The sequence below is a fragment of the Sceloporus undulatus genome, chromosome 3, assembly GCF_019175285.1.
Source record: "Sceloporus undulatus isolate JIND9_A2432 ecotype Alabama chromosome 3, SceUnd_v1.1, whole genome shotgun sequence".
NCBI classification, from domain to species: Eukaryota; Metazoa; Chordata; class Lepidosauria; order Squamata; family Phrynosomatidae; genus Sceloporus; species Sceloporus undulatus.
In genome coordinates, this window is record NC_056524.1 from 238117230 (window position 1) to 238136472 (window position 19243).

A 19243-nucleotide genomic window follows, 5' to 3' on the forward strand; every position below is an offset into this window, starting at 1 on the left:
AGACTAACTCAATGAAATAGTGGGATAATATTGACCTACCATTCCATAACTGATTCAACAAGGTGTACCAATTGTTGGGACTAACAATTGGATTTAGTTAGTATTCCCACTTGGGAAGAAGTCAAAAATAAGAGTACAGTTTTGCAACATGACCATTTTTGTTATATTTTATTTTAAGAGATGGGTTTAAATACAATCAGAAAATTTCTTGGTATGATACAATCTGTGACACAGATCTCATGACAGTCAGCAACTGTAGTAATTTGAAGACAAGGAAACCTGTCCCAGAAATTTCTGCCCCCAAAATTTAACAAGTGCTTTCACAATTCTCTTGGCTTTCTTCAGAACTACTCAGTTATTATTAGAGGTTTAGAAGTATTTTTGCTGATTATAATTAAAGTAAGATTTGTGAATATTATAAGAACTCTAGTAGCAGTAGAAACCATAAGTTATTTATTCATAAAAATAATTTATTCATGAATTTAGACTGGTTATTAGGCTGAAGTCTGAAATATGCTTACCACAAATTAAGCCCCAGGGGTCTCATTGCTAAATAAACATTATTAGGAGTAATTTTTTTTTAAAATGCTGATGGAGAGAAAGATTTAAGCAGTTCAAAATACATCTTTTAGACTGTGTGATGTTTTTACTCATTTGTCACACATTTCTCCCTTTTTATTGTCTCTTCCTTTTTATACACTTTCTTTTTTCAGTCTCCCTCTTGCTACCCATCTTTCTAGGCATGCCTGTATTGATAACTGGGGGAGTGTCACAATAATGTCTAACACTATTACAAATAATTTTGTCCTTATCAAATCTTGAAAATAATTCCAGTTCTAACTAATAAAAAAAACTTTGCTCAAGATGCATAGTAACTGGAGGTCTGTTTTCTCCATAATGCTTGAATTAGTCCCTCAATTTGTTGTTGTTGTTATTTGTTGTTTTCCAAATACTACTTACCTCCTGCATTAAGGAATCGTTTCCCACTCCGAACAACAGGGTATTTGTCTGACAGTCTCTTATCTGGCCATATTAATCCATCTGCTGCAAAAACTACCTTGTGATTGGCTTGCTGGAACTTCTTTAACAACTGTTCAGGTCCCCCGGCAAATATGACATCGTAGCTGAAGTATGAAGAAGAACATGTAAAAGGACCTTCTCTAAAATTAACCAAGAATATAAGCATTTGAAACAAAATAAATAGATAAATTTGCTTAAAGCATTAAGCAGGTAGTTAGATTTAGAAGGAATCACATATTTAGAAGCTATTAGAGATGGAAATTTTTAAATTAGAAAAAGGCAGTAACCCCAGATGTATGTGTGTGTGCCTTCAAATCGCCCATCAACATAAGTTGATGGCAACACCATGGATTTCATAGGGTTTTTTAAGGCAAGGAATACTTAGAGGTGATTTTGCTAGTTCCTTTCTCTGAAATATAGTCTATATCACCTGGTATTCATTGGCAGTCTATCATCCAAGCACTAACCAAGCTTTCAAGATCAGACAGGGTTTGGTGTCTTTAGAGTATTTAAGACCCACATAGATACATATAATTCATTTAGTCATTAAGAAGTTCTGGGTGACATTCTGCCATTGACATGTAAAACAGTAGGGTTCTACTTTAAAGCTGGAAATGAGCTTTTCTCCATTCCCCTACCATTGAATTGATCCACCATCATGCTTCATTCCTGGATTGTTTCTGTATTACAGCTGAGAAAGGGAGGCAAACTGCCTAGAAGAGTTGTGAGAGAGCACATGCAAAAGACTGAGGGCTGGCCACCCTTTGCCAATGTGCAGCATCTACAGTTGATATACTCCCTTCCGCTTTCCATGAGTTGGACAGCTGGGCTGGCTCAAAATATATGGCTGCCTGAAGTAAAGATAAAAATGGTGGTTTATCCCATTTTATTTACAAGAGCCAAGTGGACTATCAGCTCATCCTTCTTCAGTGTTGGCAATAAAATTATGGTGCTTTTCGGCGCTTTTTCACACGAAATCGCGGCTTTTAGCGCTAGCGCCTATGGCTTTTTCGGCTAGCGAAAGATTTCGGGTTACGAATGGCGCCGCGGAACGGATTACATTCGTAACCCGGGGTACCACTGTATGCAAAAGTCAAAGCCACAAATGTGGACAGTCAACTGTATAATTTGTCACTGTAAAAGCTCTGAGAAGCATTAGCAGGTCACATGGGGAACTTCTGCATTTTCTTGCAATGATGCCTCATAAATTCACCAAATATTTCCAGGTAGCTGCAGTAATTTTGGAGCAGCACCCCTATATGACATTCCCAGGTCTTCAAAAGAAAAACACTCCCACAAGATCTCATAATCAAACTCATAATAGAATATTCTCACACAATCAAGTTCATGTCATAATGAGTCAGCAAAGTGCTTTAGCAAAACATGCTGATTTAGCCTTAAACTAGCCCAAGCCAAAAAACTAAACTTTTTTTTAAAAAGGAAGAAAAAAAACCTTCATAGCCTTGCTAATACTAATGTTTTACCCACATGACTCATTTATTTTGTATTATTGCAAGGAAATGAATTTTAGTTTTCATCTTTGTAGAAAGAGAATCAACAGGATGCATGTTCTATAGCCCATAGCTGGGAATGTTATTTTTTTAATGTGTGTGTGTGTGTGTGTGTGTGTGTGTGTGTGTGTATCCAGACTTAGTATAATTTTTTAAAAGCACAGTTATTTAAAAAGCACAATTGATAATTTTTTGACAATCATATTTTGGCTTATGAAGTTGAGGTGCACAAGTCTTCATGTAAGTCATGATTAAAGCAGAAAAGTTTAATAAATGAGAATTCCATTTTGATCAGATTCAGAACTCAGATTCACAGTTATATGAAATTAGAAGCTATAGTTAATGAGAAGCTTCCTGATTAATCATACCTTCCTCAAAGTATGTGCACAGGGAAAATAAGTTTAAGACAGATGACATCTCAACTGACATCATTCTGTGTGCATGTGTGCATGTAAAGTTCAAACCATGGATTAATATACGTTAGAGGTTATATTCTAATAAATAAAATTACCTTAAGGGTCTATACTATAACAATTAAAGAAAGAAAACAATTTAAAGAGGCTGTGTACACAGGCAAAGTAAATTTAACAATCTGACAGATGACAGCTCAATTGAGATCATTCTGTGTGTGCGTGCGTGTGTGTGTACATTTCAAACCATGGATTCATATGTGTTAGTGGTTGAATTCAAATAAATAAAATGTTCTTAAGCATTGGTATGTATATAATCAAACAATCTCACTGAACATAGAGAAAACACAGGAAAAAATAGGATGAGCCCAGAAGACTGTTCATATATTCTTCCATGTACACAAAAGGACAGATTAGAACATTTGTGCCTGCTGCCCTTGTTATGACTGTCATATTTTGATGCAAACTTATAAGTGTGCATGAAAATGGGGAACTTGGCACATTCCCAATCCCTCATACATTATCTTTAAATGGTGAATATGTGAGCATTTTTCTTGTATGCAATGTGTGGCAATGATTATGATGATTATTAGGGGTGGAAAGAATATTCACTGTTACTCATTCTTCATCTTCCCCCAAAAAGGATTTCTTGACACTTGGGAAATGAGGTCTGGAAAAATAACACAAGAGCAAGAATTTTGTGCATTTTTTGTCGCATATTCACATATCCTAACATGTTTCAATAGATTATTCAGTGGAGAAATACAAATGTGAGTTTTTTGTGTAAAAACGTGTACAAGAAGAGGTCTTGCACATAAAATTTACTAACGCAAACTCCAGAAATACTGTACAGTCATCCCTACCGATTCTGGAACCCCCCACAAATCTAAAAACTCGCCAACATTGGGGTCTCATGTGTGTCAATGGCCACGCATGCCATTTTGTTCCCTCCCTGCTCACTGTCCGCAAAGAGTGACGTTGCGGATCCCAAGGCCACGCAAAGGGAGGAACAACTGTATTTTGGGAAAAAGTTTTTCTTGTACAACTGTGGGCTGTGCAATTGCTGTGGTTCCCGTCCAATTTGGGCCAGAGCAGCCAAAAGCCACTCCTTCTAGGGTCTCTGCTTCAACCCATTGTAGTAGTGGTAGTAGGGTATGTGTGACCAAAACAACAATAGACATTTTTTTCCACCTTCAAAATAATACAAATTTACATGATTTTACAAACTCTCAAACTGGACCTGTTTTTTTATGTTTGTCTAACATGGAAAAGTTGTACAATCTTGACAGGACACTGAAGTTCAGCTTTTGACTACTCCACTGAACCTCAAAGTACTCTTCCAAAACTCCAAGCCTATCTTCACATTAATACAAACTATAAACTTGTTTTCCCCTCACACATAAACCACTACTGAACTGATAAGAGGCACCGTAAGCATAACAACTCAAATGGGATTTCTCCATTCCATATGTCCATATTTTCACCACTTCTGCCCAAAATACTAATAAATTGTTTCAGTAATAAAGGACATGCTCAAAATGCCACAGGACTGAGATATTACAGATTCTTGACTATGGCTCTGCATCCAGTGTCCTTCATATATTTTGGACTGCATTTGCCACAATCCCTGACCAATGCCAATGATGGCTGGGCCTTTTGGGAATATATGGAGGACACCTGCACTCTACGAGTTCTACATTTCATAGTTACAATTTTGCACTACTGTTCAAAACATCTGTTTCAAATGCTTCAATATTTTAATATTCTCTCCTGGCACTAGTTCACACAACTACTTTTCATAACCTAACAAATCATGCTTTATTCCTTTAGCAACAAAGAGCTGCTTTTAATGAAGCATACTCAATACCTCATCATATGATATCACAAAGTATTACCTTTTTCTGGTGTTGTCAAGATGGTATTTTATGTCATGGTCAGATATGTTTGAGAAGAAATTTCAGGCACCTGGCATCATGTACAGTATATACAAAACACAATTGTGCCCATTTGACAGAGAGTAATACCAAGACAAAAGTGCAGCGGGGTACAAAATGGATTGCTTACATAAAGATGGTTTATAACAATCACTTTAGTGTCCTTCCTTTGCCAAATTGTGTTTCCGGAGCTGAACTGATATGCCATTTTTTGCTGCAAACATTCACAACAAGTTTATTATCACTGGGATTACTGCAGGTCTTAGGAGTCTCTGTGCCATATCATAACACATACTGCTGTTTGTTAAAAGACCTTTTTGATTTTTTGCACTTAGGTAAACTGTCAGTAAATAAACATGATTCCTTCTGTTAAAAATATTGATGTACAGATTCATGAAACTGAAGAGGTCTTTCTCAAAGAACAGGAGCAAATTACTAGCTTGAAACCACTCAGGGAAGTGACTTTCTCTACCATTGGCATGCTGTCTCCATCTAATGACTATTTTCTTTGCAATACAGTAGATAAAAGGTTGCCAATCAATACAGTTCAGAGACTACTTGCTTTCCTTAAAGTTATGTAGAAGAGTAACAATCAAAACAATTTGCATTCAACGTTCAACAGCTCCTGTTCCAATGGTAAGTGGAAAACCCTAAAACATATAATTGTTATTTTGGATTTTTTTTTAAAAAAAATCATACTTTTGTATGTTGGTATATGCAGTAATTTCTCATTTTGTAGTTGTTCATACTTTGTTTTTATTTCAGACTGTTCCTAGTTGTCCCTGTGAACCTCTTCAAGTATTTTCTGAATAAACAGTGCAATTGCTAAACATGTTTTATGTCTTCTACCATTCTCCCTTTTCCCAGCCACAGCTTATTGTTGCATGCCTTCTGTGTACTTTCTGACTTATGGCAACTCTAAGACAAACCTATCATGAGGATTCTTGGCAAGATTTGATAAGAAGGGGTTTGCCATTGCTTTCCTCGAAAGCTGAGAGAGTGTGAATTTCTCAAGCTCACCCAGTGGGTTTCCACAGCAGAGCTAGGATTAGAACCCTAGTCTTCCAGAGTCCAAGTCCAACACTCATACCACTCTATGCTGGTTCTGTCAGCTTGCTAGGCTGTATTCTCCTGCTACAAGTATCCCAAGATGTTTTCCTGCCTCCATCCTTTCCCCCCTGCTCTACCTTCTCCCCTCTCCCCTTATTTATTTATTTTGTTCATTTTTGTACTCATGACCATGGACTCAAATAGGTTTTCACTCTACTACAATGCTGAGGTCATAAAGCATTATTATTATTATTATTATTATTATTATTATTATTATTTTGCTCTTCACTCCTGTCCTGTCAGACTCCATTCCCTTGCTACTGCAGCAGAGAAGTCTTGACTTCCTCCATCCTTTTCTTTTCTCCTTTCTGACACCTTCTTTAAAAGTTTTCCCAGGCAGCTAATCTAAAAAAAGCAGGACAAGGAAGTCTGATCAGATACCATAAGTACAAGGAGAAAAGAATGTGGCTCCCTTCCTTCCATAACTAGAAGGTTTGGCACTGTTGAAGGAATCTGGGTCCAATCTTGATAAGTTTAGGACAAGGAGCAGTGAAATAATATTTAGGAAGTGGGATAATCCAGAGATCAGGAAGGAAAAAATGGAAAGCTCAATATGTCTTCAATGGAAATACTAGCTCTTCCAGATAAACCTTGAGTGAAAAGTTGAAAAAGATCTGGAGATGCAATGTGTCACATTAGGATTCAACTGATCAAGTGTTCAACTGATCATGCCAGAAAGATAAACTATATAGCTCAGAAAGAGATTTGAAGCTGAGAAATACTTTTTGAAGATGGAAACAACCTAAAAAATGTTCCGAGCAGCAGTAACATTATTAAAAGCAAGAATGGGAAATATGCAGATGTTGCTGGATTGCAACTTCAATAATTTCTCAACTTTGGCTCTGCTGCCTGGGGCTTATGGGAGCTGCAATTCAATGATGTTTAGTGGAGCCATACATTTTCTGCCTAATTTTAAAGAGATTTTCAAAGATTTCCCTGACAAGTTATTTCCTGAGATGGAAACCGAACACAAACATTAGTTCACTTTTACCACATCCAAGTAATAACATGTAATAGCTGAATGGAGCCCTGTCAGAGCAGTTTGGCAGGAGAGACAGTTTTTGGAATTAACCAATTTGAATATTTTTTTTAAAAAAACTACTCGAAACACAACTGCTGGCTTATAAGACATTACAGATCTACACCACAGTGATAAAGTTCCATTGCCAAGAAAAGGTCTTGCTTATAAGTAGTTATGTGACCTGGCTAGGCTTTTATCAGCTTTTACACTTTAGAAGACAAATTCTTTAACAGGGACAGTTTCCAGGAAGGATGCAAACTTTCTGCCCGTATAAAGGGAATGAAAACTTTGATGCAGCTCCAGTCTTAAAGTTAAATAGATTATAATTGATCTCCCTTCCTGGCACCTCCTATCTATCATTGATAACTTTATGAAGAATCTGCACTGAAACTCCAAAATCAGCACAAGGAGAAAATGTTGGTATAGTGGTAGTAGCCAAAGAATCTCCTAAGTCTGCAGCCCCCCCCTTTGTACCCCAAAACCTATCCCTCTTGCATATACACAAAGGCTGCTGCCACATTGCCAAATTAATGCAGTTCAGCACTGCTTTAACTCTCATGGCACCATCCTATGGAATCCTGGGATTTATACTTTGTTGCAGCTTTGTTGTTGTACCAAAACTCTCTGAGAGAGGTGAAATGTCTCATAAAACCACAAATCCCAGAATTCCATAGCACTGAGCTAGTTAAAATAGTGTCAAACTGCATTTATTCTGCAGTGTAGATGCAGCCCAAGTTGAACTGCAATACAAGGGGAATTTATTGCATTTTTTAAAGTGCTGTGAACTGGGGGTGGGTAGAAGTTGAAGAAGCCAACAAATGATTTCACTGTTACGTCTTTGGAAATGTCAAGATGCTCTAATGCTGAAGTGTTTCCTCCTCCAGATTCCTTCTCCCCTTCAGGATTATGTTATTATATTGCTGTATGTGATTTCGCTAGGCATTTCTCAGCTTTTACTTTCTTAAAAAAATCCTTAATGGAGAAATGTAAGTTACAATCCTATGGTGTTAGGACAATGTCCCAGGTGCTCATGGGAAGGTATAGAAATAATTAAATAAATTCACACACACACACTACACTACACTACACTACACTAGAGGAACAGCTCTTCTTTTTCCCTTCTCCCCATTTGGGATTGTGTTCTCAGGCTGCAAAATCAACTTGACATGCCTTGCAGAATGAAAATATAATGACTCTTTGGGGAAAAGCTCTCCCTTCCACAGAAATTTTCATCTACAGATGGTGTATTCTTCATCCTTTATATGGGTCAGCCTTCATTGCCTGATATGCACAAAACAAATAATTAAATGTCATGTTATAGCTGGTTTCAGTTCCCCTGAGGTTACTGAAACCAAAATGAAAATGTGCACCTCACATTGTTCTGGAAAAGCTATCTTACTGCTCAAATACTTGATTTCTGAATACTGAAAAGCCAAGGCAAAAGGTTTTTGTTTTTTGTTTTGTACTGTTTTGTTTTTAACAGAAAAAGACATATAAATATTTCCTTAAGAAGTGATTATGGTTCATGGCAGATTCTCAAATCTTTCCTTTTTTTAAACCTTTAAATAATAGGGGATAGCCTTTCCAATGGCTTTAAACACAATGAACTGATCTTGTGAGTGATTTTACATGTGTGAGAAATGGCTTTACAATGGAACAAGTTGTGTGGCAAACCTGACACTACTCTTTTTCAGAATTCCAAAAGTAGGTACTGTATATTATTATATATAGTACCATAGCAAGTAAGCTGATATTCCAATAATGTTTTATGATTAAGAATTGTAGAGCTTTCTCTAACAACCAACTACTTGACATATAACCAGATAATAGCCTGTGAAAACTGCACTTACGTGCGTGGAACATTTAAAAAAATAAGCACTGTTGCTCTTCAATAGGTAAGGCTGCAGGACTTTGTAAAAAGGCAATTGATTTCTGAGGTGGGGGAGATTAATGAAAAGGAGAGTTGGTAGTTTACAAGTGGAAAGGGGAAATGGCAAGGATTCCTCCACCACTCTAAGTAGAACAGTGAGTATTTAGGTGCTCAGGGGAACACAAGCCTGCTAAATATATATCAAGCTACCTAGTAGGTTTACAAAGACCCCCACTGTTTCACTTTTATAAAAGTTGGCAGAACGATTAATGTGGAGACGCTGCCTTGGAATTTCTCCAGCTTTCAAAATAAATAAATAAATAAAAATAGAAAAGGTAAGCCTAGACTACAGATAACTATCCTTTCAGGTGGTAAATCCAGAGTTTGAGTTTAAAGCCCAGTGCAAAACAGAGAACAGCCTGAGAGAGAGAAAGTGGTGGCTGAGGAATAGCTGTACTTTCCCTCCTTGCAAAGTCACAGCAGAAACCTTCAGCATGTGACAAAAAGCAGATGCTCTGCCAAGGCAGAATGACCCAATGTTATTTCTTTGCTTTTTTCTGTCCCAGAGCAGTAGCATATTATGGCAATCAGACAGTTTTTGATGTGGCAAAAGTGGCAGGCATATGAAAATAGCTGTTTACAGATTCAAACATACAGCTTATTAATTAGCCTCTTTGAAAGTTTGTCTGTCAACATTCATTGGAACCTATCACTTCCTTATTCCTTGTCCTAAAGATGAAGGGGGGAGCAGGACAGTAATGAAAGACACGGGAATTATTGTAGGCCCAAATTCTTTTGTAATGCATACAACACTGAAAGTACTATGAGAGAATGCTTTGATCTGCAAAGCATTAATAATCCTGTATTTTATCAGTCTGGATTTTCATAACCTACATCATGACCAAGGATCAAATATTAAATGTCATCCAAGAGAGGTTCTTACCTAAGCAAACAGCAAGTTCAGAGGAGAAAATGGTGTAAGGCATAGGGAGTAGCTTGAATTCTAATAACAAAGAGGATCCTTTTTAAAAAGTAGCTGTAAGCAGCAAAACAAAACAAATAGCTGCAACATTATATTGTCCCAGATATGCCTCAAGCTACTGTATGTCTCTTTACTGAGAAGAAATTTTCATTTGGTTTTAAAGTTTCCTATAATACTACTCAAGATAACTTTACAACTGGATCACACAGGGGAGATTTAAACTGATAACCCTGTTGTATGCAACTAAATTATCTATTTCCATAAGATGCAACTTGCATTTTTTTAAAAAAAAAAATGCATGTGAAATGCAAATATATGCTTAATCTCTTATCTAGTTTGTCCCCAAGGTCAGAGACAAAAGAAGCTTATAACTCTGGGGATTCACATTTATAATTGTTATTGATGGTTCATAAATGAATGCACATGATCCCAAAAGTCTGCCTCTTGTGCCAAACAGTGTCCAGTCAAAAAGTTTCAAAGGTGCTGGAGACCTGGGTCCTGGGAAATCATGTGTACATTGCTTTCCCTATTGCAGGGCATGTTAAGAGAAGCAGTAGTAGCAGGATCCTCAGAGATTTCTTCATATGCCTGTCTCAATATACACTGTGATTGGAAGAGCACTGCAGTCATTACAGTACAAATCTGAAACCCTTCTGTTGGGGCTCTGCCTGGCTTAAGAGATAGTTTTTTGAGGTAGCGGCAGAAGTGGCTATAGCAGAATTTCATCAATGTAGCTACATCTGACAATGCAGGATCTTGGATTTGACATTTTAAGAGCCATTTATTCCCAATAGGATTGATTACCTCATGACACAAGCATGTTTATTTTGGGCTGTATGTCTCACAGCTTGTCAAATCTCTAGATAACACTGCTGTCCCCTCAAGCAATATAGCAACATTGGCCCTGTGACAATTTCCACATCTGTAAATCCATTGAACAAACATAGTCTATGCCTCATGCTGCCTAACATTTCCCTAAGTGGAAAACAGACACTCACTTTCTCCAGTTAAAAAACTAAAGCAGAAGAAATATCTGAAAATTGACCGCCAGCATATCATATCAATATTGAGTTTTCTAAGGCTTCTCACTGAGTAGAATAGTAAAGCTAAAACAATAAAAAAATAGCTTACCAGTCAACATACATAACCACCAAATCCTCCTGATCAGCATACATCTCCATTGCAGATTTCAATAGACGAACTTTCTGGCCTCCTCCAATAGAGTTTGGACTCTCACCTCCTTTCCACTGTTCACCTTGACCAAGGACCTGGGAGTGGGAATGAAGTAATTTCTCTTGTGTGGACCAGGATTTATTGCCATTATACTATACTATAATACTATACTATTACATTTAGTAGGATTCTGACTTCAAGATGTCTAGTCATAATCTCACAAAGAAAAGGAATACAGAAAGCTGTAAAGTCCACACATCACCTTGGTTAACATGGAACAGACTGGCAGCATCTGCCTGTAATTTCAGACATAGCTTAGAAAAGTGTGTGTGTGTGTGTGTGTGTGTGTGGTTAATATATTATTATTTCCCAAATCCTAATATACTATTACTTTCCAGTGGCCATGCTGGCTGTGGATTCAGAGACCTGAGTCCAGAAAACTAACTTTTCTAAATGCTGATTTCAAACAGGACTTTTCCTTAGTCTTGGCAGAGACTGAACCTGAGACCTTTTGCATGCAAAAGCCACTGAGCTATAAAGTTCAGTGTGCATTCTCAGGTCCCAAATTTGGGGAAAGACATTAATATAATATAATATAATATAATATATCCATTCCATTCATTTCATTGGCTTCTCAAACACGTATTTAAAGATTTAAATCGAGTAAACACTTCTGACCTTTGCAGGTGTTGGTGGGCTTCATCTCCCATCAACCCTAGCCATCTTAGCCTACAGTGAAAGATAATGGGAGTTGTGTTCCAAAATCTAGAGGATGACACATTGTCCACAATTAATATCAGCCAACAATTTATTCACCAGCAAATTATAAGCACTCAGTCCAGAATTTTAAAAAGTTACTTTTTTGGACCACGGAGAATTCTCTGTCTAATATGGCCAGTGTAGTTATTGAAAGAATTGCAGTTATTGGTCAAAGTAAAAAAGACACAACATACTGTTGCAAGCAAGATGTTAAGTTACGGTGAATTGAGAAATGCCAAAATATTTGCTGTTCTAAGAAATTAATACTGTATTTTAAATATATGCACCTGTTACTTGACTATGTGAGATTAGTATTGGACAAAGCAATTAACCCTTTTTGGCCTGTCCAATATCCAAAGCTTTTCAGACTTCTACCTAAAAATACCTGTTCTTCTAACACTAAACCCATTTAGCACAATAAGAACACAATTTATTGTGGTTTTTTTCAAATGTCACCCTGACAATTTATGATGCTTCAAAGTGGATGGTTTCTACCCTGCCAAAAACAAACAAACAAAAAAGACTGTGCAGGAATTCATCTTCTGACTTTGTGTAGTAAGAAGAAAAGATAAGAGGATACAGAGTCGGAAAGCATAGGTGAACTGTAGTTTGAAGATGGTAATATGTGAACACTGTGAAAAAATCCACAAATGACACAGAGAAAATGCACCATAATAGACTTCTCTGGAAGCACTCCTGACATTTTTTGGGAACTTAGTGAATATGAGTGTGTTTCACTGTGAAATAAGCATGTTTAGAGCATCAGTTTCTTTATTACAAACAAGTTTAAACATAGACAAACATGTCCCTTTAAATATCAAGCCCTTCAGCAGTTAAAACATATTAAGTAAGCATTTCACTGCCCATAAATTTTCCACATTCAAAGTAGCGCTGAGCAGAATGACATCACACTAGAAATATGAGAGACAATTCCTAACCAAACCATAACCCAACCATTACTTTCTGCCACATAAAGTATTCTCCTGTAACTGAAAAAAGAAGCAGGGAAAGTTTTACCATTATTAAAACAAGATAAGCTTTAGCAATCTAACAAATTTATACCAGAGGAAAAAAAGTGACATGTAGAAGAAAAGTACAATAGACTGGGAAAAATTATCAAAGGATTTTGTTATTTTATGTCTTCCGGTGGTGAATTGCTTATTTCTTTGCTTGATTCTTTGCATGGAATCAGGCATTTTTCAGGCATTTTGAAAAATTGGCAAAGTTCATATTTAAAAATTGATCAGTCTTCAGTAAACTCACCAATAAGCCAGAGACAAAGGAATAGTTAAAAAATAGTGGAGGGAAGTTGAATGGAATGAGAAAGAGGTAATATTTACACAGACTGTGAATTAACTTTGCCAGTGCTTAAATTTATACTCCTGTGAAATATTATTTTAATGTAAGTGAAAGACCTCACCATCTGGAATATTAAGAGCCAGCTCTTGCAAGCCTACAATAGGGAATAATTCAGAATTGGTGAAAGTACGCAGCGAATTACCCAAGAGGTATTTTCCATGACTTCATTCCATAATGGTTTCATTTTAGTATAGAATACTTGTAGCCCACATACACACACAGTAACTGAAAGTGAAATTTGTTCAGTATTCTGAAAGAGCATAAGAAAACACAGTACCTTCACTGTATAGTTGAAGTGCTTTGCGGATTGCATGAATCGGTGAAAGCCATCTGTGTCTTTGGTTGCAACAGTTAGAATTAAAAGCTTATCTATTGAAGGAAGAAAAAGAGACAGAAGTAAGTTCTCAATAGCTGAAATAAGATACTTCAAAATAGGTTTCCCCAACTTGACCTCAACATATTTTTGACCACGGCAGTGGAATCATATAGCCCATGAACAAAACTGCCACTTAGAGGTCTAGTCACAGCCTTTAGGATCCTCATGGACTCCCCACACAAGGCTCTGCCACCTTCAAAAAAAATGTACAAAAAGTGGCTTTGGGGCTGAAAAACACCTTGACTTAAAGAAAAGCCTTTTGAGGTGACATAACTATTGTGAGTGGTTTCCCATTCTGAAACAGCCAGAAAGGAATGAAATAGAAAGTGTTGTCATCATTTCCAGTAGCACAAAATGGTGGCCAAGGCAATACTCTGTAGCCTTGCAGAGTTCCAGAGGAGCCAAAACTGGACAGTGGATTACAACTTCCACCATTTCAGACAGCTGGTTGTACTCACTGATAGATGATAGGCTGATAGATAATAACTTGACCACCTAAGTTACGCCACACATCGCCTAAATCAAGTTGTTACTCCCAAATAGAGAACATTGTGGGGCTATACAGACTGTTTCAAAAGGGCGGCCTGTAGCCACCCCTTTCCTGGCCAGATCAGGGCTGTGGCAACCTCACGCCACAGCCCCGATCCAGCCTCTGGATGGCGCAAAAAGAAAACACATAAAGGTGCCATAGCTGCAGCAGCGCAGCTCTATGGCACCCCTTCAGTGCTGCATCATCTGGACACAGCGCCAGAAGTGTGTTATGATGGTGTGCACCATCTGGAGTGGTGCGTGCCATCATGGTGCCTTGGAGGCAGAGTTAGGGCCTGCGTTGTCAGGGCACTGAACCCATAGGCCAGCTTTTCAGGTCAGTCTGGATAACCCCTAAATGAATCAAAAGAAACTTAGTAGCTCCACATTTGTGTAACTTGCATTGAGGACTACTCTAGTTGAAACAAACATTGGATTTAGGTCTGAAAATTGGTTAACTCAACTAGCCTGAACACTGCTAATAACATTTGAAATCCCATGTTGGCTATGTGGTCCATATGAGCCACAATCTGTCATTTTGGAATGGGTCAAGTCTCAGTAATGGACCACCTACAAAAATGCCCAGGTTTAATCTCTTGCATGGTATCTCAGGTTAAGACACTCACACAGTTAAGACACTCACACACTCACATGAGTGTCTTACTGTCAAACTCAAACTCACACAGTGTCTGAGTGTCAAACTCACATAGTCTCTGTATGAGACTTTCAGCCATTGTCAGACATTGGCAGTAATAGGGTAGATGTACCAGTGGTCTCTAACACAATGTAAGTCAGTTTAATGTGAGGCACCATGATGGCTTGAATGGAAGTGTTCTTTATTTTATTTTATTTTATTTTATTTTATTTACAGTTATATAAACAAACTTTATTCCTTCTTCAATCAGTGGCAATGTCACCGCAGACAACCATGGAAGTGTCTGTTTACAAGTGTATTTATTCCATTTCTCTGTGATAAACACATTCTAAGCAGATATTAAAATATTAAAATAAGAAATTGAGTAAGAGGAAAGTGTGATTTGCACCATAGGCCAGAAATTTATAACATTCGCATAGGATTTTGAAAAGTAAATGATTTTTCAGTTATCTTTGAGACATAAAGTAGTAAAATTATTATTTGAATTGTAACTACAATAGCAACAAACTAGTTTGTGAGGTCTTGGAATCATAACTGTAACTTACTGGATTTTTTAAAAGTAACTTTACAAGTTCTGTATTGAAATCAGGAACAAATTTCACTTAAAATGCTAAACACAGTATTATCAAAACCACAAGCCCAGATGAGACAAGAAGTTGAAAGAAAACTTGTGATGAAATACATTTGTAAAAATTTATTTTCTCTGTCATATTACTGGGGATTCAAGATACTATACATGTATGCCAAAATCTTAACTTGGCCTTCTCAATGTCCAAGTGCTGACTCAAACCTCTGGAAAGTCACAGCCTTTCACAATAATAGCCTTACAAGTCTTTCAATATCAGTACAAACAGGATTGAAGCCATTTGGAAATTTTTCAAACTCGTAGAAAATTACTGTATACGTTTTCATTTTGCTTGCTTTTATAGCACAGAAATGGAAAATTCAGTGTGTTTAGTAAATGTCTGTTGTTTCAAGCTACTATGTCTTCACTTCAAACATTATTTTGGATTAGCCAGTTTAAAATGCATGCCTCTTTTAAAGCCCTATTTTAACATCTGGATTACTGCTACTACTGGGAAACATTTATTAGGCAAAATTAGGTTAACACAACAACCTATACACGCTCAAAAACTGGTGCTTTGCTTCTTAAATAGATGTCATTGGGTGTTTTAAAATAGCCCTTAGCCTTCCCACTCGCTTCCCTTTCCTCTTTGAGGCTGTGGATGGGTTATGCAAGGAATAGAAAAAAGCAAATATGACAGAATGAGAATTCCCTAGTTCCCCCCTTTTGGTCTATGAAGAAAGAAACATGTAGCTTTTGAAAAGTGATCACCATATAGTATAATGGAAAATATGAACAGTAAGTAGGTGGGATTAATTTCTATGAACCATTTTAGTGTGTCAGCAATTGCAGCATTTGGTGAAGAGATATATGTTTTGCATATACTTGTGACAGTAGGAATGGCAATAACATTATAGCCATCTCTGCTAAACAAAATGCTGCAAGTTTGAGATGTCGTTGGAACAAATATGAAAACACTACCTTGATGCAGACAGCCCAAAACAAATGATCACATAATTGTTTGTTTGGAATGAATACTTGATGCAGTGAATGAAGGGTTACCATGCTATGCCAATTAAACTGATGAGCTGTGTGATAATGGCACCCCAACCATCATCCTTAATGTTTGTCTGCTCTTTGATATGTATAACAACCCTACAAAGATGGTGTGTAACCAAGCTGAAGCCCTGAATCAGTGTCAAGTTAACAGAGGGTCCATGCAGTCAGCTAGGGAACATAGGGCTTTTACAGACTGGCCTGAAAGGCCAGCCTGGAGGCAGAGTCAGGGCACAGCATCCTGATGATGCACACCCGACTCCACCCTCCCAGGACACCCTGTGTGTCACGTCATGGCATGCCTCTAGCACTGTGTCCAGATGACACAGCATCAAAAGAGCGCCATATAGCCATGCCGCCGCAGGTATGGCACCATTTCGAGGTTGCAAAAAGGAGCCTTTTGCACCCTTGGAAGGCTACATGAGGTTGCCAGAGCCCCGATCTGGCACGAAAGGGATGGCTGCAGGCCCCCTCTTTGGGGCAGTCTGTAGAGCCCCATAGTCATGTAGAATCATGAGAAAGGCCCTTGCCCAACAGGACTTCACAACAGCCGGAAAAAATTGGAAAGGTCTAGAACTTTTGATGCCAATATTTTAAAACATGCAAACAGGGAGACTAACTAGTAACCTGTGAAGTCAGAGGGTTTCACTGTCATTCCACTGAGGAAGCAATGGTTGAGCCTGAACAGAAAGATCCAGACATTTGCCTTTCCTGCAGCAGACAACCTTAAACCAGAACACCATCTTTAATGTGAATCAAATAGAACAGGAACCATGCACAATTATATCTGTCAGGGCAGGGGTAGGGAAAGTGCAGCCTGTGGATCACTGTGGTCAATTTTAATAGCAATAGCAATAGCAAGTACATTTCCATATCACATATCAGTGCAATGAAGCACTCCCTAAGTGGTTTACAATGTGTAAATTAATTGCCCCCCAATAAACAGGGTATTCATTTCAGTGTCCTTAGAAGGATGCCAGGCTGAGTGGACCCTGAGCCCCTGACTGATATTGAAGTCACAACCTTGTGTTTTGTGAGTGAGCAGCTGCAGTACAGACATTTTTTTTATAATTTAATTTTTTTTAAAAAAAAAAGATTGCTTCCAAACACCCTTTGGTTTGGTTGAGGCAATCAGGAAGTGATTTCAAGGCCCAGGATATACTAATTTTTGCAATCTTACCCATATAAGCATTGAAGATGTGTATTTAAGGGAACATGATGTTCTTATGTGCCATTAACATGTCTTGGCAACCCTATGAATGGCAGACCTCCAAGAAACCCAGTATTTAACAGCCATGTTCAGGTCTTTCAGACTCAGGGCCATGGGTCAGTCCACTGAGTTAATCCATCTGTAATATAATCTAGCTCTTTTCCTACTGTCTTCAATGTTTCCCAGCATTATCATATTTTCCAATGAGTAATTTCTTCTTATGATAGGTCTGAAGTATGGTAGCATCATTTTATAGTCATTTTGGCCTCTAATGAGAGCGTAGGCATTTTCAGGTTTTTCCCCTCATTCTCTTCAAATCCCCCCTCCCCAATTGTCTTTTTGCCAATCCATTTAATGGATTGCACAATAAAAGGAGTACAGCATTCTCAGATTCTCCTGGTTAATACTCAAATTCTATATAGTTAGTGGGGAAATATGTATGAACTCAACATTCACTTTGATGTACTACTAGCCGAACATTCAACATGCTGAGGGCATACTGTGAACCAGACCTTTCTTAGAGTAAACCTTTTTTCATGATCCTTCAAGCTCAAAAATAACTGCTGATCTACAGAGCAATTCAGAATTCATCTCCTCATAGTTACAAAAAGGTCACAAATCCTAAGCAATTTTGAATCTAAAGGAGACCATTTTCTACAAAATCATGCTAGTTAATGGAGTTATTATCTCTCAGTGGGATCAGCTTGAAAGCTTATAAAATGTATTTCAGCCTTAGTAGTTCAGTTGTCATCACCCAGCTTAATTATGAAGTAGTAGGGAATGCTAAGAATATATATTCCAAAAGGCTGAAGAAATTATTATGATGGTACTTATGAACTCAGTGAGCTCACAAAACTCTCCTCTGAGACAAAGACAGAACATGCTGTCATTCTGTCTGTTATGTATCTGGAATAACAGTGTAATAATACATTAAATTACAGTTAAGTTCTTTCTCCCAGAGTGTATTATTACACTTGAAAAAGAGCATCACCTTCTTCTAATGAAATGTTGTAAAAATATTTTTCTAGATTTATGTTAGTCTATAGGCTTTCTTTACACAGACTGATTTCTTATTATGCACTTCTACCCAATAACACCACTAAAGAAAGAGCTATTCTAAATACATATATGTAAAACTTTTATTTAGGAGATTCACCTAGCCAGCAACTCAATAAAAACAATTTTTATGGAGAGTAGCTTTCAAGCATGGTGTCACAAAATCATTCTCCCATCAATGACAGTGATATCCCTCTTCAAATGCCTACCCATTTGGAAAAATAATATACATAGGTGAATTGCCACTAGTTTCACCCTGAACTAGGTATGTTGATTTTAGAACATAGGTTGGATAATACACACATTGGGGCTCCACAGAAAATCCCAGCACACCTTAAGAGTCTCTTACAGTCCCAAGGCATCCTGGTGCCTCATCTCATGGGCATCTCACCTGTGTCCCACTCAGTAACTCTCAGCCTTTCTAATCAGCATAATCAGTGATAAGAGATACTGGAAGTTGCAGTATAAAACTATCTGGACAGGTACAGTTGCCCACCTCTGCAACAATCCTTATTACATCCCAAGGGTATTCTCAGTCCCCGGTTTTCCCCAACCCTCAAGAGTTAAGGTGGTATAAAAATGTGGTGAGAAACCCATTTGATGTGCCTTTTTGACAACCAGAATGTTTTATCGCATAGGAAGAAGAAG

General features: G+C 37.6%; 1 protein-coding gene across 4 annotated transcripts in view; it reads right to left on the reverse strand.

Moving 5' to 3' along the window:
* PLOD2 (procollagen-lysine,2-oxoglutarate 5-dioxygenase 2) overlaps positions 1-19243 on the reverse strand; it is an 85873-nt gene that overhangs the window by 39796 nt on the left and 26834 nt on the right. For 2 of the 4 annotated variants that reach the window (XM_042459046.1, XM_042459045.1), the window contains exons 2-4: positions 13427-13518; positions 10990-11126; positions 961-1124 (exon numbers count right to left, since the gene is read on the reverse strand). In XM_042459046.1, coding sequence (XP_042314980.1) covers positions 961-1124; positions 10990-11126; positions 13427-13462 — 337 coding nt within the window. In that variant the 5' untranslated portion in view covers positions 13463-13518. Of the gene's footprint in view, positions 1-960; positions 1125-1658; positions 1872-10989; positions 11127-13426; positions 13519-13983; positions 14109-19243 lie in introns of those variants that run through there. The other 2 variants (XM_042459043.1, XM_042459044.1) reach the window with 2 other exon arrangements.